At 49.8% G+C, this 16,061-nt stretch overlaps 1 protein-coding gene across 1 annotated transcript in view; it reads left to right on the forward strand.

Moving 5' to 3' along the window:
• The first annotated feature begins 987 nt into the window (after positions 1 to 987).
• The window catches only part of SCARA3 (scavenger receptor class A member 3), a 34,811-nt gene continuing 19,737 nt past the window's right edge, over positions 988 to 16,061 (forward strand). Inside the window, exon 1 of the mRNA XM_069576683.1 lies at positions 988 to 1,320. Coding sequence (XP_069432784.1) covers positions 1,314 to 1,320 — 7 coding nt within the window. The 5' untranslated portion in view covers positions 988 to 1,313. The remainder of the gene's footprint in view (positions 1,321 to 16,061) is intronic.

Genomic DNA, 16,061 nt, shown 5'->3' on the forward strand with positions numbered 1-16,061 from the left:
ACAGAGGAGCCTGGGAGGCTATAGTCCATGGGGTCGCAAAGAGTCAGACAGGACTGAGCATACACGCACTTTTTACTCCAAGGACCAAACGGGGGTGGGTGTGGAGGTGTGAAGATGGGGACAATGGAAAGAGGGCAGGCCAGGTGGTCTGCGGCCTACAGGGGGTCTCCCCCGCCCCATCCAACCACCGTGCTTGTCCCACCTCCGCGACCTCACACCTCAGCACCTTTACTTGTTAAACTGTTATCTTTCCTCACACCACACAATCGCAGGAAGACCTGGACGGTGTGGAATGTTCCCCACACTCCCAGAGTTTGGGGCAGGACCTGGCCCATGGCTGGAACTCAGTAAGTGTCCCATCAGAGAGGATGACTTGTGAGGCTCCCGGAGGAGGGACTCTGGGGAGATCACCACTCCTTGCCTGAGGCCCATTATCCTCAGACACCATCACTGTTTACACCAGAGGCCCCTCCAGGAACAAAATCACAGAAGTTGGGAGGGCTCAGGGCCCAGTATCCTCTTGCAGAAAACCAAATGGAGTGGCCACCCAAAGTCGCTCATCCAGAGTGGCAGAGCTGGTGTGACCAGCCGTCCTGGTCTGCCCCCGCTGGGACTGGGGGGTTCTCCGGGATGCGGGGCTTTCGGAGCTTAAAGGGGGACAGTCCCAGACAATGTGGGGTGTTAGGGCTGGCACCCGGGGCATCCAGTCCCTCTACCCCTCAGATTGGTGAGGAAAAAAAGGCCCAGGGCGAAAATCCAGAGCCCCCAGGCACCAGGCGGCCTTCCCTGGGTCTCCCCTCTCCTCCTCCCCAGTGCAGCTGCGGCCAGGCCGGGCTCTGGGGCTTGCGCGCCGCGCTGGGGCTCCGGGCGGCCGGGCGGGGCGCGGGGACCCTCTGCCGCACAAAGAGGCCGGGCCGCGGCAGTTTTGAAAAGAGCAAGGAAGTTGATCTGGGCCGGGGCCCAAGCAGTGACGAGGAGGGAGGGCGCGAGGGCGGGCGGGCGGCGGGAGGGCGGGCGCGCGGGGCCGGGGGCGGCCGCAGTCCACGCCTCGCCTGCCTCCACGGGAAGCGCGCGGCGGGATGGGCGGCCGGGCGCTGCGCCCCCAGCCGGCGACCCCGCGGACCCTCCCCTCGGCGCGCCGCCTCCGCAGCCGGGGCTCCGGCGCGACTCCGGCACCGAGTCCCACTCCCGCGGGCGGCGCGTAGGGAGGCGATCGGTCGGTGCCCTCCGGGAACCCGCAGGCTTCCGCTCGGGGTCGCACGGCCGCCGAGCAGCCTCCGGCCGGGCCCGCCTGAGGCCTCGGAGCCGGGACCATGAAAGGTAAGCCCGCGCGCGGGAGCTCCGAGGCGAGCCCCCTTGAGGCCCTCCACCCTCACCGGGTGCGGCGGGCATCTCTCGGCGGGCGGGCTGAGGACCGGAGGACTCCTACGGGAAGGATGGCAGGGGCTGCCCTACGCCTTTCGTATCGTCTGGAGGAAAGTCTTAGGAGGACAGGATGGAGCCCTGAAGTCCAGAGGAAGGGGAGAGGAGAGGGAGAATGGAGAACGTTCTCATCTGTCATTGCTCTTGCCTGAAAAGCCATTGTAATTACCAGAGAAGTTTTTGATCCCTTTAACCAGACAGCACGGAATGATGCTACAGCCCAAAGCTTCTAGCAATGTCGACTTCATCTAGCACACCCATCTCACAGTCTCCTGCAGCCCCCATCTAGCCCTTTACCCCAAGGGATCCTCCTCTGGGGGTTTCAATCCCAGGAGAGACCTGCTGTGACTGAGCTTCTTAGCCCAGGCCCAGCCCTTCCCAACCTCTGACCCCTGCCTGACCTACCTCTGACCCCTGCCTGACCTACCTCTGGCCCCCTAGGGACAGAGCAGTGGTGGAAGGTCAGTGGCCCAGGCCTGAGCTCTCCCTGGGCGGGTGAGCATCACCACAGTGGTCCTTGCAGCCAGTTGCTGGGATGGAAACAAGAAGCAGACCTGGTCCCAGATGTTCACCTCTGGACCCTGGCTTTCTTGGGGCCAGGGAGAGTGGACATCTGGGCTTCACGCTCATTCTCAGGCTAAGGGAGAAGCCAGCTCTGGAGTCATACTGTGAGTCTGGAAACTTTGAAGATGGACCCTGTCTCACCTACTTTCTTCTAATCCTTCCATAGGAGCCGGGCAGATGCTTTTGCTCCTAACACCTCTTCCGCTTACTGAATGTTAAAGCAACCAAGGGCTTTTGGGTCATCCACAGGGCTTTCCGCTATGTTCTCATGGGGTGTTGACGAAGCAACCTTGTCTGCCATAGAAGGGTTCAGGGTTCCTGTGAAGAAAAGGCTTCATGGGTAAACCTCTGACTGATGACAGCCTCCATGCGGTGTGGTTGGGGAAACTGAGGCCCAAGCAGGTAGGATTGCCTTTATGGTTGGATCACCTGTGCAGTCCCCCAAGGTCCCAGAGCTGTTCAATGGTCTGTAGTTGCTGTCTTAAAATTATTATTATTTTAATATATTTTTGGCATGTGGGATCTTAGTTCCCTGACCAGGGATAGAACCCATGCCCCCTGCATTGGCAGCATGGAGTCTTAACCACTGGAGCACCAGGGAATTCCCCTGTCTTAAAATTATTAATAATTTTTTAAACAAGGGAGCTCAGCATTTTTATTTTGCACTGGAACGTGCAAATTACACTGCTGGGCTTGTGGACGAGAGAAGGGACTAGCTTAAGATTCACAGCTGGTCAGGGGGACTAGCCCAGAGCTCCTGACCTCCAGGCCAGTGTGCTTGCTCATACGTACATCCCTCTTCCTCCCCTCTGGTCTCTGGTCCCTCTGTCTGTGCTCCCTGGCGGCCTCAGCGTGTCTTGAGCTTCCTGGGATGAGGCGAGCAGGTTATCACCAACTCCAGGGAGTTCCCTTAGCAATAGAGAGGGGCCTTCCTCACCGAGCTCCTGTTATCGGCTCACTCCCACATCTGTGGTGCAGTCCTGTCTGTGCCTGGTCAGCGACCCCGGGGAGGTCACTACCAGAAGCTTCCAGAAAGATCTGAGACCACCTCTCACCACAGGCTCAGGGCCCACGCTGCTCTGGATGTGGATGATGGTGGTTAAGATGCCGCATGTTCTCAGAGAGGTTTGGCTCCACCAACATTCCAGAAGAACACTTGGGGAGAAAAGATGGTGAGGGAAAGACAGGCAGGGCTGATCGCCTCTAACATGGAGGAGATACCCAGTTCTTGTGGGGGTGGGAGGCTTCCCTGGTGGCTCAAATGGTAAAGAATCCGCCTGAAATGTTGGGAGACCCGGGTTTGATCCCTGGGTCAGGAAGATCCCCTGGAAGAGGGCATGGCAACCCACTCCAGTATTTTTGCCCGGAGAATCCCATGGACAGAGAAGCCTGGTGCATACAGTCCATGGGGGTCCCAAAAAGTCGGACTGAAAGACTAACACACACACCCAACTCCTGGGGAGGGAGTTGGGAACACATGACCCGCCTTTCTGAAAGTCAGCGAGGCAACAACATTCTTCTGAGTGGAGGAGGAAAAGGAAAGAGCTGCTATGAATGGGTGTTTAGAGGAGGTCTCTGAGGAGGACCAGCTTGTTGGCTGGGAGGCTGTGGGCTCCAAGTAAGAAGCCTGAGGCCTGCCTTTTTCTCTCAAGGAGCAGTCTCACCACCATGGGGGGCTGCATTCCTGTTTGCTGAGGCCTTCAGGGCAGCTCTTGTATATTTTTCCCCCAGTTTTGGGAAACCTTCCACTATCTCCCATGACATCCCAGGGCCCCGGGCCTCAGAGCTGCGGAGAAGGCCGGGTGTGTTCCCAACACGCCTCCCTGCAGGGTCTCCCTCTTTGTCACCCTCATCCTCCCCGGGAGCCAGGAAGAGCTGCCACCTCTACCTGAGAGGGAAAGGCCAGGCCAGGCAGTCAATATTTGGCCTTGGGGAGTCTGTGGACTGTGAAGAATCAGAATTTTTTTTTTTTCCCCACATGGAAAAAGGAAAGTGCCAGAAAAACAGGCCCGGCCCCTTCCAGGACAGCCCTTCCCCGGGGGAAGCTAGCTTCGAACTCTCCCACCAATCTGCCACGGATCTGAGGATTACATGGGCTGGCAAAGGCTCACCAGCCCCGCTCAAAGCTAAACACGGTGATGTTATGCTTTGTGGGGATTGGTGGGGACGGTACTTAGACAAGAAAACAGGTCTGCTAAGGAGTGCCACCACCAGCGGCCAGGCGCCAGGCCCGCTCTGCCAGCCAAACTGTTTCCACCCCGAGGCACCTCCCACCGCCTGCCCACTGGCTGGCAGCCGGGCCTCCCAGGCAGCCGCATCTTTTGATGCAAGCCAGCCCCAGGCCCCCAGTCCAGCCCCTCTCACACCTGAGGGCACACAGCTGCCACCACCCCTGGTGACGGGCCCACCTTGGAGCTGCCCACTGGTTTGTCTGAGCCTTTAACAGCCACCTGTGGAATTGTTCCCACATCTCCAGTGAGAGGGTCCGGTGGCAAGAGCCCCTTCCAGCCACATGAGGTCCCCACGGAGTAGTTCGGTTCACTGCAGAGATGACTGATTTGAGAGTCAAGGACACAGGCTCTGATCCTGGCCACACACGAGGCTCTGGTCAGCGTTCCCTTCTCCGGCCCACCTTCCTCCTCCTGGTGGTCCTGAGGCCCATCTTGCCCTGATGCCCTGGGACTCAGCCCAGGAGCTTTGGGCTGAGGGCCAAGCGAAAGCAACTTGGTAGAGATGGTTGGAGGCAGGCCTGCCGCATGGGTCACTGTGCCCAGGGAGACTTGGCCTCAGCTTCCTGATGGGCAGACCCATATCTTGCTGTCCCCCAAGCCTGGGGGAAAAGCCCTTCTGCATGGAATCAGGGAGCAGTGCCCACACCCTGAAGGCAAAGGGCAGGTGGGAGGGCAGGGGGACTCAGAAAACAGCAGTGAGATCCCGGAAAATCTACCTCCCGCTGCTTGGCAGGGGGGATGTATCCTCTCATCGAGGTGCAGACTGGGTCCCTTTTGGAACCCCAACCTTCATCCTCAGACCACAGGGCACTGGAGGGGGTCTGACATGGCCAAGGTGCACAGAGTCAATAAAATGGCCTGAGGCGGGGGTGGGGGGGGTGGGGGGATGGGGGTGCACGCTGGCCACCTTGCCTTCCAGCTGGGGTGATTTTTATAACTGAAGACTCCCCTCTCAAGCTTATCTGAAAGAGGAGATAAAGAATTCTGCTTCTCAGTAGATGCTGGTGAACGCTTTGGCAGGTTTCGTGAAGGCCTTTGGGGGCAGTTCTTATGTATCTTCCCCCAGTTTAGGGAAGCCTTCCACGATCTCCCTTGACATCCCAGGGCCCCAGCCGCATAACAGAAATACACTACAATGTATAAAATAGATAACTAATGAAAACCTCCTACAGAGCACAGGGAATTCTACTCAGTGGTGGCCTAAATGGGAAGGAAATCCAAAAATGGAGGGGATATATATATATATACATTTAGCTGATTCACTTTGTTTTACAGTAAACACTAAAGCAATATGGTAAAGCAACTATACTCCAATAAAAGTTAGAAAAAACAGAAGAGAACCAAGTAATCAAGGGGGATGACATGAAGGCGCCAGTGAATGGTACAGACAGTAGATTCCATAGAAATCCGAGGAGAAAAAGAACCTCTCACATTGGGGCAGGTGGGGAAGGCTTTAGGATGTAGTAGAAGGTGAGCAAGGTCTGCATGGGGTCATGCAGGAGACAGGCAGGAGGGGCGGGCGCTGTCATTGGGTAAGTGTATCCAAGGGTGATGGGCAGAGAGGATGGCTTGAAGGTTGAGGGTTTGGCAGAGAAACGCTGGGAGCCACAGGACCAGGAGGCCTTGAGCACCACGCCAAGGACTCCAACTGTGTCCTGTTGACTTTGGAGAGGCCCTGAATGGGTTCGTCAGAAGATGGCCTGCTTGCTGGTTCTCTAATGACATTCACCCACGTTGGGAAATCTCTACTTTTAGAGAAAGCCATGAGGGAAGAAGAAAATGAGCCTGTGATGGAGCCAAGAGGAGCGGTCAGGGGACGAAGGAGGATGTAATATCATGGAAATTGAGAGGAGAAAGTTCCAAGAGGGAGGAAATGGTCAACAGCATTGACTGTTGATGGACAGGCTTTGCTCAGGGTTATTCGATCCTGGAAAAAACAGGTGGCATAGACCGAGAGAAGAGTGGGCAGATTTGAAACAAAAACCCAGGGAGGCCTTGTGTTAGAGAAGTTTGAGAAAAAGACAGCTAAGAAGTTAAAGCAAGAAGCAGGCCAGGCGTGAAGAAATTTTCAAGGTGGGACTGGCCAGCTCATTGGAAGGTCAGGGGAGAGAAGAAAAGGGGAGAGGGGGGCCTGGGAATGATGGAGACATGAGTGGCTGAGCTTTGCTTGTAGAAAGAAAGGCTGCCTTCATGGTACCCCAGGATGTAGACATAGGCTTTTTGCATTACTAGTTGCTCTGAATCTTTTTACCATCCATCCCCAGTATAAAAATTTTGAAAAATGCATAAAAGGAAAAAAAAATAGTCCTCACAGGAACTCCTACCCCTCAGAGAAAATTGATGAGAATTCTTCCAGAAATTCTTCTGTGTTTATTGGCACACAGATTTTTTTTTCCACATAGGTAAGATTACACTATATATGTACTTTTATATGTATTTTTAAATTCCAACAATAGAACCTAAACATATTCCTTGGGCAATAAGTATAGATCTTCATTCTTTTTTAACAGCTGCATAATATTCTATAGTATGGCTTTATAAGAATTTATTTAATCAATCCTTTGTACTGTGCTTAGTTGCTCAGTCATGTCTGTCTCTTTGCAACCCCATGGACTGTAGCCTGTCCATGGGGATTCTCCAGGCAAGATTACTGAAGTGGGTTGCCATGCCCTCCTCCAGGGGATCTTCCAACCCAGGGATCGAACCCAGGTCTCCCACATTGCAGATGGATTCTTTACTCTCTGAGCCATCAGGGAAGCCCAATCCTTTATCAATCGACACTTAAGGTATATACATTTTCCCTTGCATTTATCACAGCATGCAATGATAATCTTTAGATGTCCATCTTTGCCTAGTGGTATGTTTATCCCTTTAAAAAGTAATTCCTAGAAAGGAGATTGCTGAGTGAAAAGGAAAAATTGGAGTTTTTGAAAGTTGAAAACCAGTCCTGAGTGTGACGGACCTTAGGGAAGGGAAATAAATGACAGCAGAGTTTAAGCAGGATAGAAAAATAATTCTAATAAAAATGGCTGATACTCCCATTTATCAAGTATCTGGTCCTTTTCACATGTTGTCTCATTTTTATAGCAGCTCATGAAGTTGATGGTTTTCTCACTATTTTGCACACAGAGCCCAGAGACAGAAGGGGAATCCCCGTGTGAGAGAAAGCATGACCGGAAGTAGTGACAAGTAGAGAGAGTGAGGGGTTTGAAGGCCCAGACGTGATGGTCAAGATCAAGAAACTAATGATTCCCACCCTTCCCATCCACTGGACTTGTGGAGTTCAAGGGCAGTGGAGGAGGTGCTATCTCCACAGGGGAGACCAGTGTGTATATGATGGGAGAGGGTTGAGGTCTGCTGTACTGAGTGAATAGTCAAGATGCTCTTCTCAAATACCACCCCCCATATCCATGGGGTTTTATTCCAAAATCCCCCAGGTATACCAAAATCCAAGGATGCTCAAATCCTTTGTCTAAAATGGCATAGTATTAGCCTTTAACCTACCCACAGCTTCCAGGTTTGTTTTTGATTAATTTTTATTGGAGTATAGTTTCTTTTGGGGGCTTCTCTGGTGGCTCAGACGGTAAAGAATCCACCTGCAGTGCAGAAGACCTGGGTTCTATCTCTGGATTGGGAAGATTCCCCTGGAGGAGAGCATGGCAACCCACTCCAATATTCCTTCATGGAGAATACCATGAACAGAGGAGCCTGGCTATAATCCATGGGGTCTCAAAGAGTCAGACACAACTGAGCGGCTAAGCATGCATGGTTGCTTTACAATGCTATGCTAGTTCTGCTGTATAGCAGTGAATCAGCCCACACATGTACATATATTCCCTGTGCCAGATCTTAGTTGTGGCACTTAGAATCTTCGGTCTTTGTTCATTGTGGCATGTGCACTCTTAATTGCAGCACATCTGGTCTTTCGTCGTGGCCTGTGAGATCTAGTTCCCGGACCAGGGATGGAACCCAGGCCCTCTGCGTCATTGTGAGTGCAGAGTCTTAGCCTTTGGACCACTTAGGGAAGTCCCCCAGTTGGCATTTTGAGTTTATCGCAAATAACCAGGGATTGCTCCTGGCACTCCATGGGTCACCATGCCAGATGTCTGCACAGTGTGGGTGGACCTTGTGTAGTAGAGCTTTATGCCACCCAAATGCCAAGAGTGCCCCAGTGAGAACACTGAGGGCAAGAAAGGGGAGGAAGGTAATTTAGGATAGAGAGGGAGTCTGCCCACAACCTCTGTGGTTACGGAAACCGTGAAAGACAGCCGATGCTGGGAGCCATGGGCTGGCTCTGAGGATTCAGGCAGAAGTGGTGGGGAGGGGAGAGGGAGAGAGGTAATGCCTGTCCCAGAGCATCAAATGTGGATTTTAGGAATGAAGGTGCAGAGAGGCGGCAACTGTCACAGGGAAGCAGAGCATGATACCTTCTGAGCAGGAGAATCTGAAAGGGAAGGACCAGTTCATCAGAGCAGAGAGGGACAGACGGATTCCCACCCGAATATAGACGCATCTGCAGCGGAAGACTGTGGCGAGGGGGTCATGGCAGAAAGCTTCCAAGGAAAACAGCTTTTCAACCTTAATTACAGCATTCTCCAACCGTAAACTACAATTTCTCTGTGACTTTAAATATAGCCTTGGTTCCTGAGAAGAGTCTGAAATCTTTATTTTTACTGACCCAATTGGCTGTTTTGAAAACCCACTCTGTGAACTCCGTAGAAGGAAATCATCAAAATATGTTCCTTGAAGTTCCTGAAGAAAGCCCTTTTATTCAGTTCCTCGAATCTCTCCGCCTCGCTGACTCTGATGGGAGATTGCAGTCCCAGAAAGGCCAAAGAGTGAATTAACTCCACATTTTCGGTCAACCAAAAGCAAGCCTGAGTCGACGGCCACAGTTGTGTTAGCAGGTTGGGGCTATTTTCCACCTCCACAGGGTGAGGTGAACCTGGTCTAACCTCAGCAGAGCCAGGAGTCACGCCCAGCCACGTGCCCACTCGGGAACCTTCAAATCAAACTCTAGACGTGGCTCTGTGGGAGCCGAGGCTTGAAAAAACAAGGGCGTTCCCCTGTGGCTGTCCCTCTGATATTTGAGTTGGATGACACGACCGTAGGTACGGACGAAACAGAGGCTCTTTCAAATCTCTAGTGGTTGCCGCTGCTTCATGAGACTGAGCTTGCAGCGCTGTCTTCGGAGGCTAATTTGTTTGTAAAGGTCGTTGCTTGGAATTTGGGTAGAGTTCTCCAGCTGAAGTGTGGGGCCAGTTATGCCTTGGGTAGGTCATGCAGGATGCTCCCTCATGACAGCTCCCTCTAGAACAGGGGAGGCTGAAACGGACATACAAAGTCCTTGAAGTTTGGTACCCAGAACAGCAGGCTGTCCCCAGTTTGTCCCAAAAGAGAGGTTTTCGCAAATACTCGTGGGTTCAGGCATTACCCTATCCCAAGGGTATGCTCCTTTCCCAAGACCCACTCGCTGCCGTCCCACTAGCCTCTATCCTGGAGTCAGCAAAATGAAAGAAGGATGAAAAAGAGAGAGAAAATACAACGAGAGCCTGTGTCTGCCTTCCTAGAAAGATGACCTCATTTCAGACACCTGCGGTGACCTCTCCAACCATCCCAGGACCTGGCAGCCCATAATATTTGACACTATGGGGCTCCTTCATTTTCAGCATGTCAAGAAGCCCTCAGTTTCATGGATGGTTTACATTTGATGCAGGAGAGAACTGCAGCCTGAGTTGAGAGGGCCGTAAAAATGCTGGTGGGATTCTAAAGTGATCAACTGGACACAGATGGAGAAAATTAAACCCCTCTCCCACAAAAAGGGAGTCTGTTTAGCCTTTAGGAGTGAAAAATCATAACCCTTGCTGCAGCTCGGGGAAAGGGGGGAAGCAGATCCCAAATTTTGCTGCACTACCCCCAAATCCCTCTTTCATTCCTTTTCAATCCAAACATTAGGCCCCTCCCTGTATATTTTTTCAAAATTTCTGCTCCTTTAAGCTTTTGCATCCTGAATTCATCAGAACTCCCCAGCACTCCCTAGCCATGGAGAACTCTAAAAATAGATCATGTTTAAACCATATTGTAAGTCATTAAACTTTTTTTGTTGTTGTTGTAAAACAGCTATTAATCAAAAAGGGCAGAAATTAGCAATACTCTAAGGATGCAGGCCTTCACAAAGGGTCAGTAAATCCATCTATTTTGAATATCCGCCTGAGGTCAGCCCTGCGTTGAAAGAGGCCCAGGAAAGACTTCCTGACCTCAGGGAGGTGACAAACTGCTGGCAGGCTAGATGTGCAAACAGATGCCGGGCCCAGATGGATGAGGCTTTTGGGCTTTCGGGAGCTCTGTGGGGTGTGTCTGTGTGTCTGTGTGTCTGTGTGTGTGTGTGTGTGTCTGTGTGTGTGTCTGTGTCTGTGTGTGTCTGTGTCTGTGTGTGTGTGTGTCTGTGTGTCTGTGTGTGTGTCTGTGTGTGTGTGTGTCTGTGTGTGTGTCTGTGTGTCTGTGTGTGTGTGTGTGTCTGTCTGTGTGTGTCTGTGTGTGTGTCTGTGTGTGTGTGTGTGTCTGTGTCTGTGTGTCTGTGTGTGTGTGTCTGTGTGTGTGTGTCTGTGTGTCTGTGTGTGTGTGTGTGTCTGTGTGTGTGTCTGTGTGTGTGTGTGTGTGTGTGTGTGTAGCTGTGCAAGAACTCCATAAGTGTATTTGCATCTTGCTTCAGATCACTTCCCAGGTGACTTAGACGTACTGCAAAACAGGAAACCCGAGTTCAATCCCTGGGTTGGGAAGATCCCTTGGAGAAGAGAACGGCAACCCACTTAAGTGTTCTTGCCTGGAGAATCCCATAGATAGAGAAGGCTGGCAGGCTACAGTTCCTGGGGTTGTGAAGAATTGAACACGACTGAGCGACTAACACTGTGACTTTTCAGATTGCTGGGCATTTAGGAACCACTGACTAGCTAACAGATCACTTAACCTCTCTGAGCCTTTGTAACATGACAAGTGGGCTCTGTGACTTAACAAGTTTCCTTCCCACTCCCCCTCTCTCTGGAAATTCTGGAAAGCCAGGGCACCCAACACTAAATGACATGCCCCAGAAGGCATGGGAACAGGCAGTGCAGAAGATGTACTGCGGAGGAGATTCTTTTCCTGCCTCTGCCGACCCCCCTTGGTCCAGTGCAAGGGCAGAGTACAGATCCTGCCTCATCCACCATCATCTCGCCCGTCATCGCCCTTGTCCTCCAGCCAAGCTCTTCTCCATTCTTTAGGTCTGTCTCCTCTCCCATCCTCTCACTGGCTCAGTCGTGGTGTAATGCGAGTATAATGAGTCCATGCTTGCTAACAGTTTGGCTTCTAAAACCCTCACAAATGCTTTGGATTATGTTCTCATTCAGAGGAACAGGGCTGGGACAGTTGCTACAGCCTTCCAGACGTAGGTAAATGAGGGTCCCTAGGGTCCGTGGTTCAGCACTAGTAAACAGGAAGTCTGAAGGATTAGAAAGAGAAGATCTGTTTGGGGACGCTGGGGAACAGTGCTGTGAGTTATGGAGCCGAGATGCCAGCAAAGGGAATGGGGCCAAACACTTGTGAAATCGCTCGTCTAAAGAGAAGAGATCATGCCCACCAGCAGTTCCCTTCACGTGGGCTACCCCACGAGGCATCAGATGGGTCTCTGTGAATTCCCACTTGCTCACGACTGCCCATCTGGGGGCTCTCGACAGGAGAGCAGAATTATGACAGAGCTGTGTGCTTTCCGAGGGAGTGTTCGCTGAAGGTTAGTGTTAATCTTGCTTGATTTAAGCCTTCCCAGATTCCCTGCAAAGGCTATAAACAGCAAAGTGATGAAACTGATCCTGGAAACAGAACAGGGAGGAGACCTCATCACGGGGGTGGGCAGAGAAGCCCCACCAGGGGAGGAAAGAAATGAGAAACCGGCAGGAAGGCCTGGAAGGCGTCTCCGCTCTAAGAATGGAAGGAATACCTCCCCAAGGGACCCCAAAGGCTGCGGTATATCCAACAGCGTCATTCTGACTGAAATGTTGGGGGTGAGAGGGCCCCGCTAGTTAGGGTGAGGTTTTGGTGGTCACAGCACAGCAGGCACCGCCTCGCCTGGGGCGCTGCTTTATGGAAAACTGATGGCAGTGCTGGTAACCTCCCAGGCAGAGTTATCCTCTTAAACTCTTGGCAGATTGATGATGGGATAGCCGCCCAAGACACAAAGCAGGGCTGAAGAGGTTGGTTTCTTAGGATACATAGAAAGCGTTCCCATCCTTGTCAGCCTTCCTTCTACCGCTGTGCCCACTCTCCGTCAAAGCATGCACACATATACACACACACACACACACACACACACACACTCATGCACACAGCTGAAAACACACTAACTCCATCACATAGAGGGTACCTGGAGTCTGTTACTATGGAGAGGAAACTCAAGCAGGAAATTCAGGAGGTTATGATACTGTTACTGATCAGGGTCCTTATATTAGAGTGTAGTTGCTTTTACAATGTTGTTTTACTTTCTGCTGTACAGCAAAGTGAATCAGCTATAAGTATAGATGTATCTCCTCTTTCTTGGATTTCCTTCCTGTTTACTTTTTCTGAAGCTCTTGAGGGTAATTTACATACACTGTGGTTTTTTACTTCTGAACACTTCAGTGTGGATTTCCTAGGAACAGGAAGATTATCAGGCTACAGTCATGAACTACTGAATTTGCTTCAATTCTGTATCTAATTTACCATAGGTATTCTGATGTTCGTTGATCAAGTAATGCCCTCGATAGATTTCCTTTTCCCTCAGCACAGGATCCATTCTGACATTAAGGACTGCATTTGGTTGTCACGTCTCTTTCACCTTGTGGTGTCTTTTTAGACTCTAATATTCTTGAAAATACAGTCCCCCACCAACTTTTTAAGTACAGTTTTCATGCTGTGTTTTTCTCATATCACCTCATGATTCAGTTGGGGTTCTGCATCCTTGGCCAATAAACTTTGTAGATGATGGTGTGCCCTGCTCAGCGGTCACATCTAAAGGTATACCATGGCCATCTGTCCCTCTCCTGCACAGTGTTGCCTGACTTCCTCAATGTATAATTCCTGAGCCTTTTTTCCTCCTCTGCAATAATAAGTAGTCTAGTCTGTAAGGAGACACTTTAAGGTGGTGTATAAAGGCTTATACATAAACAGACATACATGCTCTTCTTCATCAACATTTTCCCAAGAGGTGGCACTCATCGATGGTTCTTGCCCGATCTGGTCTTGACCATGATGACTGCTGATCCCCCAGCTCCAGAAGTAATAAGAGCCCTCCCTTCTCCCTGTCAGTTTGTCTCTGGTACGGATTCCTATTTTTTTTCAATGACTCATAATTGCATAATTATACTTAAATATTTCAGTGCTCAAGTTGTTCAGGCTGGTTTCTATATACTTTTGACATGCCCCTATCATTTTTTTTTTTGAGAAGTCCCTTAATTTCTGAAATAGCAAGATGTTCCAGATTCATCTTCTGTCTATCTTCTGCCCAACCGTAGAATTAATCATTTCTTCAAGGTGCCTTGGTTCTTTTTAGTAGGAAATGGTATGAGAGACCAAGATCTGGGTTGCTAAGCATGCTCAATGCTATTTTGATATCTTTGCTTCCTGGAAATTTCAACAAAATTATGTGTCTACACATAGCTACAAATAGAGATACCTCTATACATATATGTGGATGTAAACAAATATATTCATACATAAACACATTTTAGAAATTATGAATTCCCCCTGATACCTTCAACTTCAGTCCATCCCCAGAGGGTTCCTTCTTGTCTCTTCCATTCTATATTTCTGATCCCCTTTTCCATAGTGAGATCCCTGGGTCCAAACCAATCAATGCATTTACTCTATTTGCTCCGTCTTGAATGAATCTAAAATGACTTCCTAATTGCTTTACCCATGCTACAACAACAGAATACGTTTCTTTGAAGGTTCAAGATTTGTTTGCACTTCTTCCCCAAGCCTACCTTATCACACCCTAGACTGAGGTTACACAGTCCAAACTATGTCATAATAGATTAGGTTTTTCCTTGTTTCTCCATTTAGTATATTTATTGTATTCATTCCAGCAAGCACAGCTTATCGGGTTCCAAGTATTTTTATTAATAAAATTTAATTTTTCAGTATGTAAAAACTTAGCATAATTTTGGAAATCCAAACTATACACAAAATTAGAGTGAGAGGATGGTGATTTTTCTGTAGTCTTTTCCCCCAGTCCATCCCTTGTAGAAAACAGCTTTGTTGTTTTCTCGTTGGGACTCTTGCTGCGTTTCTTCTTTTAGTGATAAGCATATATATGGATGCCTTCTTATTTTCCCTTCTTTCTTATAGAAAAGGTGGCACATCAAACGTGCTCCTTTGCACTTTGTCATTTTCTTGTAATAACTTCAGAAGTGACTCCACATCAGTTAATAGAGATTCCCTTATTCATTTGCACAGCTGTGCTGAGCCCCACTGTGTGTATGTATGCTGTTGGATGTTAGTCAATCTGCCCTGCTTGCATGCTTAGATAGTTCCCAGTTTCTGACATTATAAATAATCCTGTAAAGAATAACCTTGCCACATATATTTTCAGATTGTCGGAGGTATTTATCCTAGACGAATTCATAAAAGTGTGATTGCTGGGTCAAAGGGTAAATGCATATATTAAAGGCTCTACAAGCCTTGGGCCATTTTTGCTTTCAGACCCTAACTCTCCACCGCCTCGGCCAACAGAGTGTATTGTCAAGCCTTTTTTGTCAATCTGATGGGTGAGAAATGTTATCACAGTGTAGTTTTAAACTGCTTTTATCTTATAAGTAAAGTTAAACATCTTTTTATTTATTTGGGTACCACTTTTATATCTCTTTTCATAATTGGTTCTGATCTTTTGTTCATTTTTCTATAGGATTTTGTCTCCTTTATTTCCTCTATTTTTAAAAGCTCATTATAAATTTGGTATATTAATTCTTTATCTGTGATGTGTGTTGCAAATATTTTCTCCTTATCATTTGCTTTTTTAGCCATGCAGAGGTGTTGTTTTACTGTTTTACTTTAATGTAGTCACAAGTATTCATCTTTCCTTCTGTTGCCTCTGGATGTTCAGACATGGTTTATAAAATCCCCCCACCAGATATCTCCCAAGCAGTTCAGTTGTCATCATCAGCTTGCACCCCCACATCCCAGCACAAAAGCCCAGGTCAGCTCAGTGCAGACCGCCTCATTTCTCAAACATTCACTGGGATGTCTGTGTTCATGCTGCCTATTTTGGGCATCTTTCTTCCAGTCATTCATAAAAAGACCAGATCTGGTAAGGAGAAAGGGGTATGCAGTGTCTAGGGGAAGGGGAATAATCTTCTGAATGAAGGTCTTATTTAGGGAGCACGAGTTCCCAGGGAACAAGCGCTAGATCAGCCTTCCGACATGACACCTGTCCCTGCCTCAGTGCCGTCCACCCTCGGCAGGTCCTGCCTGAGGCAGCGTGTGAGGCACAGGCTATGCCCATCCTGTATCCTCACACCGCCCCCTCCTCCTCTCTGCAGTGCCTCCCACCCCTCAGCTGGGCTGGACGCAGAGTCTTGATGGGGACTGTACTGGAGCCAGATTCATCCTTGTCCCTGCAGAAGCAGAATCCTGCTTTGGGTACCACGTGCCAGGGATGAAAGTGTGCTGAGCCACATCACGCAAGCTGTATTTCTCCTTGGGCTTCCCTGCGGGCTCAGTGGTAAAGAATCCGCCTGCCGATGCAGGAGACGTGGATTCGATCCCTGCGTTGGAAAGATACCCTGGAGAAGGAAATGGCAACCCACTCCAGTATTCTTGCCTGGGAAATCCCATGGA

The sequence above is a fragment of the Ovis canadensis genome, chromosome 2 (assembly GCF_042477335.2).
Source record: "Ovis canadensis isolate MfBH-ARS-UI-01 breed Bighorn chromosome 2, ARS-UI_OviCan_v2, whole genome shotgun sequence".
NCBI lineage: Eukaryota > Metazoa > Chordata > Mammalia > Artiodactyla > Bovidae > Ovis > Ovis canadensis.